The 7,176-nt window shown below is 33.8% G+C and overlaps 1 protein-coding gene across 1 annotated transcript; it reads left to right on the top strand.

Moving 5' to 3' along the window:
- Window positions 1–2,499: 2,499 nt before the first annotated feature.
- On the top strand, window positions 2,500–7,176 carry TRIADDRAFT_63720 (uncharacterized protein; the record flags this gene model as incomplete). Its single annotated transcript, XM_002110793.1, has 13 exons — window positions 2,500–2,979; window positions 3,677–3,721; window positions 3,931–4,065; window positions 4,242–4,339; window positions 4,423–4,564; window positions 4,780–4,881; window positions 5,029–5,122; window positions 5,304–5,421; window positions 5,590–5,743; window positions 5,911–6,279; window positions 6,726–6,778; window positions 6,811–6,888; window positions 7,062–7,176. 13 exons carry the CDS (start codon window positions 2,500–2,502, stop codon window positions 7,174–7,176), a joined length of 1,983 nt encoding a protein of 660 aa, XP_002110829.1.

Raw genomic sequence — 7,176 nt, 5'->3', positions numbered from 1 at the left:
AACATTAAAATTATTTCTGATCTAGTCTGTTCTCTGAATACTGGAATCACAGACTAATAATACATNTGCGAGTCAGCTTAGCTCAGCTTAATGACTCGATTTCGAGCTAGCTCAATTTCAATTAATAGATTACTTTTGCGAAGTAGTGTTCTGTATCTTCACTCTCATTTGCATAACGTACAAATACTTTTACACTGAATAGTATATAGTATCATACTCTATAATTTATACTAGAATCATTTATAAGACATAAAATCGACAACTAAAGTAAGGACGAGAAAAATACGTAATTACGATAGAGGGTGGCAGTCCTCGATGTTAATACAAACAAACAGCATACAATATGGCACAGTATATCCTTTGTGATGACAATAACCAAGAACAAGATATCACCAAGGTACAGGATATATACGAATGTTGTTAATCATGATTGACTAATGACAGTACAGTATAAAGACTGAATTCAAAGCCAATAACAAGTACAGAGAATAGAAGCAATCAACTGGAGAAAACTATATAGGCTGCTAGCATTATTGTGCCCGTATTTTGCTCTATTTGAAGAAGGGAAATACCCAATATGCAGTTAACTCCGTATTTTTCATTTACAGTATTGCTACTGCAACTTTACAAGGGTAATCCATTGATTGGAAAATAGAACGATCACTGATGAAGAAATCCAATATAAAAGGCGACGAAAAATGTGGAAGGGGAAACAGGAACAAGACCAACATTAATGGTCACGTGTTCGAGATTTCACAGCTTTCAGACTCTCATGCCACACCTCCTACTCACTTATGCCACACCTCCTTAAATCCTAAGTGTACATACAGTACAGTACTGTACTGTACTGTATGTTGTACTGTACAATATGTACAGTACTATAGCAAGAACTATGCCACACCTCCTCTAACCATAGAACAATAACTTAATTAAAGCAATGTTTTTCCGCTGTAGTGGCAAACAATTATCTCGTCCAAGTAACAGAAAACTTCAACAAGCACAAATGGGAACTTTGAAGAATAAAGTTTGATTGCAGGTCTAAATGAAAAGAGGAGTCGCTTAGTATAGCGTAGGGAAGTGTCGACGATAAAATTAGGTGATTTTTGGCGATAATTGCTATAGTTTCAGTGGCTGAAAGGGAGAAAGGATCGCTATAAGCGAAACTACTGCAAAAAGAAAAATCGATCATTTCGTACTCTGTTTAATGGAATTGAATTATATACAGTAGAACGAATCAAAGTAGATTTCAAAATTTCATAGAACAATGGCGTAAGGAACTTGAAAAACTTTAATGACAATAAGTGGGGGCTTACAAAGTTAACTAATCACAATCTTACAATTGCGTGTATGGTGTTCACAGACGCGTACACACTCCATGTACACATAATAAGAAGGTTTTAATACAACGAGAGCTTTTTATGTCAAAGGCGTTAACATTTTATAACTATTCTAGCTCCTCATGCATGAAGTATTTCGAACATTAAAATTATTTCTGATCTAGTCTGTTCTCTGAATACTGGAATCAGAGACTAATAACACATTTGCGAGTCAGATTAGCTCAGCTTAGTGACTCGATTTCGAGCTAGATCAATTTCAATTAATTGATTACTTTTGCAAAGTAGTGTTCTGTATCTTCACTCCCATTTGCATAACGTACAATTACATTTACACTGAATAGTATATAGTATCTTACTCTATAATTTATACTAGAATCATTTATAAGACATAAAATCGACAACTAAAGTAAGGACGAGAAAAATACGTAATTATGATAGAGGGTGGCAGTCCTCGCGTCTTCGATGATGATACAAACAGACAACACACAATATGGCTTAATATTTAAATTGTATAAAGAGCCAATTTCAAGAAGGCATTAAAAAGCAATCAGCTTCCAAGTGAGCTAATTTTGTACATAGACAATAATAGCTTAATAAGATTTAGCCTAATCGTATTTTTATATATAACGTGATTTTAAAATGCACTGGAGTAATCACTGATATGCGATAAAATTGACGACAAAACTGAGAAAAAAATAATTACATTGTTTAAGTACATAATGGCGCCGGATAACATTATAAAGACAAGGTGCTTCTATTTCAAAAGACCTAAACATTCGCATTGATTGAAAGGTGGAATTACTGTAATATTAAAACAAATACCATGGACGGTCAATTATAATTAGTAATTAATTATTAGAGGTCGGTACAAATCACCTATTGGTTAGCTAGAAAACTTGTTTACTAAAAGAAATAGCCAATGATCAGGCTACACAAGATAAGTGGCAGAGACACTATTGTTTTATACGCGTATTTAAATGCTAGTGGACTACCTGGAAATTTTATTCAGAACGAATTATCGATTCGGCGGAGCAACCCAATCGATCTGTCATTCGATTCAAGTGCCACTCTGGTCAATAACTGATCTACCGTTAAACGTGAATGTTCTTATCCCGAGCTCAGCGTTAATCATTGAAATAGGAATCACAGGATCAGCTTCATCATGTCTAACCCGGATTACACCATTTACATTAAAACTGCAGATTATAAAGGCGCTAGCACTGATGTCAGTATCTATATAACATTCATCGATGTCAACGGTAAAAAATCACGCAATATTACCCTTACTGATGATATATTTGGAGGTAAATTCGAAAAAGGCCAAACGAATAAGTTCCCTGTTAGCGATATATCTGGCTTAGCTGATCTTAAATTTATTGAAATCAGTCGTGGCATTTGGGGATTTGGTGGTAACTGGTTTTGTGAATGTGTTTGGGTCGTCAATGAACAGGTCGGAGGTACGCCCGCACCAGTCTACTTCCCAATCAATCGTTGGTTAAGACAGTATGTTACCTTAAAAATTCAAAAGTGGGATTGCTCCTTACCCCAAAATGATGCATCACCTCAGCAACGTGCAAAAGAAATCCAGGAAAAGCAGACACACTACGTACTTGATAGGAAATTTCCTGGTGTTCCTGCACAGGTACTAAATAAATAACAGCAAATATCTTCTGGTGTACAACTTTTAAAAGCCAACGCAATAGTAGTATCAACTCAAATGACAAATTTTTATGATTTTGGGGTCGTAAAAAGTAGAAAAAATCACGATTCCTTTACATTACTGCTAAATATTTGTAAAAATTTTTTTATAAATTCAATTTAATTTCCCAGTCTTGTAAGCGGACGTAAATGAAGATCAGATATGTACTATGGTCTATTGTAATTAATTATATCTAATTCGAGTTAGATATCGAAGATTGATATTATATTACATGCTTATGAAACCTATTGTTTCATTAGATAGCAAGAAATTACCATAAACATTGTCTAAATGACGTCGAGATATGCATAGTAAATCCTTATTACTTGAGTAACGATCGTATAAGCAATCAATGATAGTATTAGCTAAAGCAATCAGCTAAGCTATGCCTTTATCAAGTTGTCTGCAACGCCACAAGTGCAATTATGCATTGTTATATATTGTATTCTATCAAATACGATCACAGCATTTGAAATTACTTTATAGTTATGACACATAAAACTATTATATAATGTATTTGACTTCGAGCTGTTCATTTGAACAGTTATTTACTTAATAATATAATAAATGTGTTGGCGTGGCAATGTGATAATTTACTGTTCAGTTTTTTTTAATACCCTTATTTATTAACTAACCGCAGGTTAAAGATTTACCTCAACAAGAAATGTTCACCGACCACTACCAAGTAGGTGTAAAGCGTTTGAGATTTTAAATTACTGTCTTTCTTATCATATTACTAATGTTGTAGTTAAATAGATTTGATGTACTTTAATTTAAGGTATTAATGATTAAAGAAGATTAAATAAATTATGAATTTCTCGCGGTAATTTTCAGATATTTATACGTGTGTATCTAAGAGAATTATTTGCCGTCCTATATTTTATTCGGATATAGAATGATGTTCTAATACTATCAGGAGCCAGTTTAGGCATTGTGGGCAACCTAGCAAAGGTTTTCAGCGGCGATTGGAAGTCAGTGGATGATATCAGCAACCTCTATCAGACAGGGTGTGGCTTTGACGTTCCTCAGGTATGCTAGAGGAAGTTGAACTATTACTGACAAATACTGTTTTGTCGCCTCTTAATGTTGATAATTAGAACTTCATTCATGTTGGTATCAATATGAAGTTGTACATTCGTAGGGAAACCAGAAAAATATCCTTTGTAATGGATTAACCCTTCCCATTACTATCTATTGCTTATTAGGGCAGATATAGATGGGATGAGGACAGCTATTTCGCCAAACAGCGCACCCAAGGCTGTAATCCGGTTATAATGCAATTATGTACCAAAATTCCGTCAGCGTAAGATGCAAATTTAATAATCTTAAAAGACTACTTAAAGATTGTACGTAAATTAACGGTAAAACCTTCTATATATTAATTAGTCTCGATGTTACGAACGACATGCTTAAGCCATTCTTGGAAGGCTACACTTTAGATGACGCTGTCAGCAAGAATAAAATTTTCCTTTGCGATTTATCAATGCTACATAGTGTACCGCTTGCGGGTGTTCCGCTTGACAAAGAGGTTAGCTATTCATAGTTATTAACAAGCTGTTGTACTATACTCTTTCCTATAGAAAGATCATCCACATACAGAACTATGTATGTATGTGATACAAAACTTTAAAAAATCTCTATCTAAAATATCATCTGCTCCATTATATTCTATAGCATTTGAAATCATCTAGTACACATATTGAATTAAGACTCTACATCTGCTTGCTACTTTATATTTCCTAGCTGGTACATCCTTATGCACTCTTCTACTTAAATAAAGAAGATGAATTAACACCCGTTGCGATACAATTGTTTGCAACTACCGACAAGAGATATCCCCATACGGTAAATACAACAAATGATAGTAATATTGGAGAGCATGATGGCACTTCACCATTACCTCTTTAATAAGATAATGTACTGTTTAAAATTTCAATAATATAATATAATTTAATTTTTGACGCTATTTGAATTATGACGCACGTACTGTAGGTTTTCCTGCCGACCGATGGAAATGTCTGGAAGTTAGCCAAAATGTTTTACAATAATGCTGATGCTATGGTTCATCAATCTAGCACGCATTTAGGTAAAAGTTTACGTAAAGATAGGTTCTTTTCTACAATCTACAATCTTTATACTATCAGAGCTTTGTTTTGTGACGATATTTAATATAGTATTAGAATTATTATTTTAGTCATTGCATTAGTATGTATACATTGTACAGTATACAATTTATTGAATTCTATCTAAATTTACTATAAATTCAGGCTTCACCCACTTGATCATTGAATCCATTGCAGTGGCTGTTAATCGCACACTAAGCATGTCTCATCCCTTGCATCGTCTGATCGCACCTCATTTCCTTTACCTTATGGCTATCAACAGGTAGAACCCTAAATTGATACGATTTAGCGCAATACTGATATACCCTAAATTATCCTATCAACATTATAAACTAAATTAATACATAATACTGTACATTCATCGATGTAACTTAAAACTTAAATTGCTATTCAGTGCTCTGATCATTTCTCCTTCAATCGTTAAATATAGTTTAGCGATTACATCCCTATTAGCACCTGATGGCTGGATAGACACAACTATGACAGCTGGCCGTGATGGGGTATTAGATATTATCGCTCACCAATTCAAAGTGTGGCGATTAAATGTAGAAGGTACCCTGCCGGAAGAAATAAAAGCCCGTAAGGTACGAGTATAGCTATAACGGCGAGATAGTTTAATTCACGCAGCTAAGAGATTATCATGGAAGTCATTTATGATTTTATAAATAAGTTATATATCGCTTCGATCTAACCACTAGCGTATTATAAACTACAATTATTTAATGTTGATTTTTATTCTCCAACTAAATAGCTGGATGATCCCAAAATACTGCCAGATTATCCTTATCGAGATGATGGATTACTTGTTTGGAACTGCATCAAGAATTATGTTGCCGGGGTTGTTAATGGCCATTATAAAAATAAGAATGATATAGCCAATGATTTCGAATTGCAAAATTTTGCTGAAATACTTGTAGCACCTTATCCTGAGGGTTGTGAAATTAAAGGAGTACCCGGCAACGGCAAATTTGAAACACAGGAAGAAATTATTAGTGCATTCACATCATTCATATTTACTTCTAGTGCTATCCATGCAGCAGTTAACTTTGGCCAATACGATGAATATGGTTTCCCCCCTAATTATCCAGCATTTATGAACGGGAAAGCACCACGAGATAAAGTATATTTTTGTATATTCTAGAGATCGTCGTGTTGATAGCTACTATAGAAAGTCATTTAGTTAGTTGTTAAACTATTAGTACGTATCGATACAAATTAAATATTAAAACTATAGTTGAAGTTATTAGAAGTGATTTAGATATCGTTGGATTACTATAGTATCTTAGTTTTTGTACCGATTAAGAAAACATGACGATAACTATTTCGTTAGTAATTTTGGTAGTTATGTACAGTAAGTTACTTGGACTCGAAAGTACTTTACTAAAGACTTAATTAATCCACGTAATTTAGTATAATATTAGTACAATAGCCTACAATTCACTGAGGTACAAGATTTTTTAAATTTTATACTTTAGTGATTGGATGTACGAATACTACAATACTGTATATCTACGGAAATATCAAAATATGCTCATAATTGCTCTATCCTTGATACCTAAACTTTAGTCACCCATCACTGAAGCTGATCTCCTTAAGCAGTTACCTAACAAACCCATGATGTAAGCATAATGACAATTACCAGGGTTCTTAGTCAGCGTGCGACGGAATCATTGGGCGATTTTGAGGTCAATTACACCTATGATCCAGTGGGGGTAGCAGCATTAAAACAGTAAGTTATTTGATGGTATTATCGATATTTTAATCTGAATTATAACAGCACAAATAATCATCCAATAGCCTTTAGTTTATGACATAAATGGAGCAAATTCTCACCTATACTTCACGTACTATTTCTAGAATTTGATTTTAACAAGATTAAATTGTTATTTTCTTATTCAATAGATTTAATATTGAACTCAAGGAAGCTTCGGCAATAATTGATGAGAGAAATAAGCACAGACGTATAGCTTACAATCATTTGAACCCGAAAAATATTCCCAACGCCATAAGTATTTAA

The sequence above is a fragment of the Trichoplax adhaerens genome, genomic scaffold (assembly GCF_000150275.1).
Source record: "Trichoplax adhaerens TRIADscaffold_3 genomic scaffold, whole genome shotgun sequence".
Classification (NCBI taxonomy): domain Eukaryota; kingdom Metazoa; phylum Placozoa; class Uniplacotomia; order Trichoplacea; family Trichoplacidae; genus Trichoplax; species Trichoplax adhaerens.
The sequence above is the reverse complement of the archived record's forward strand: the minus strand, read 5'-3'. Positions and strand labels throughout refer to the sequence as shown.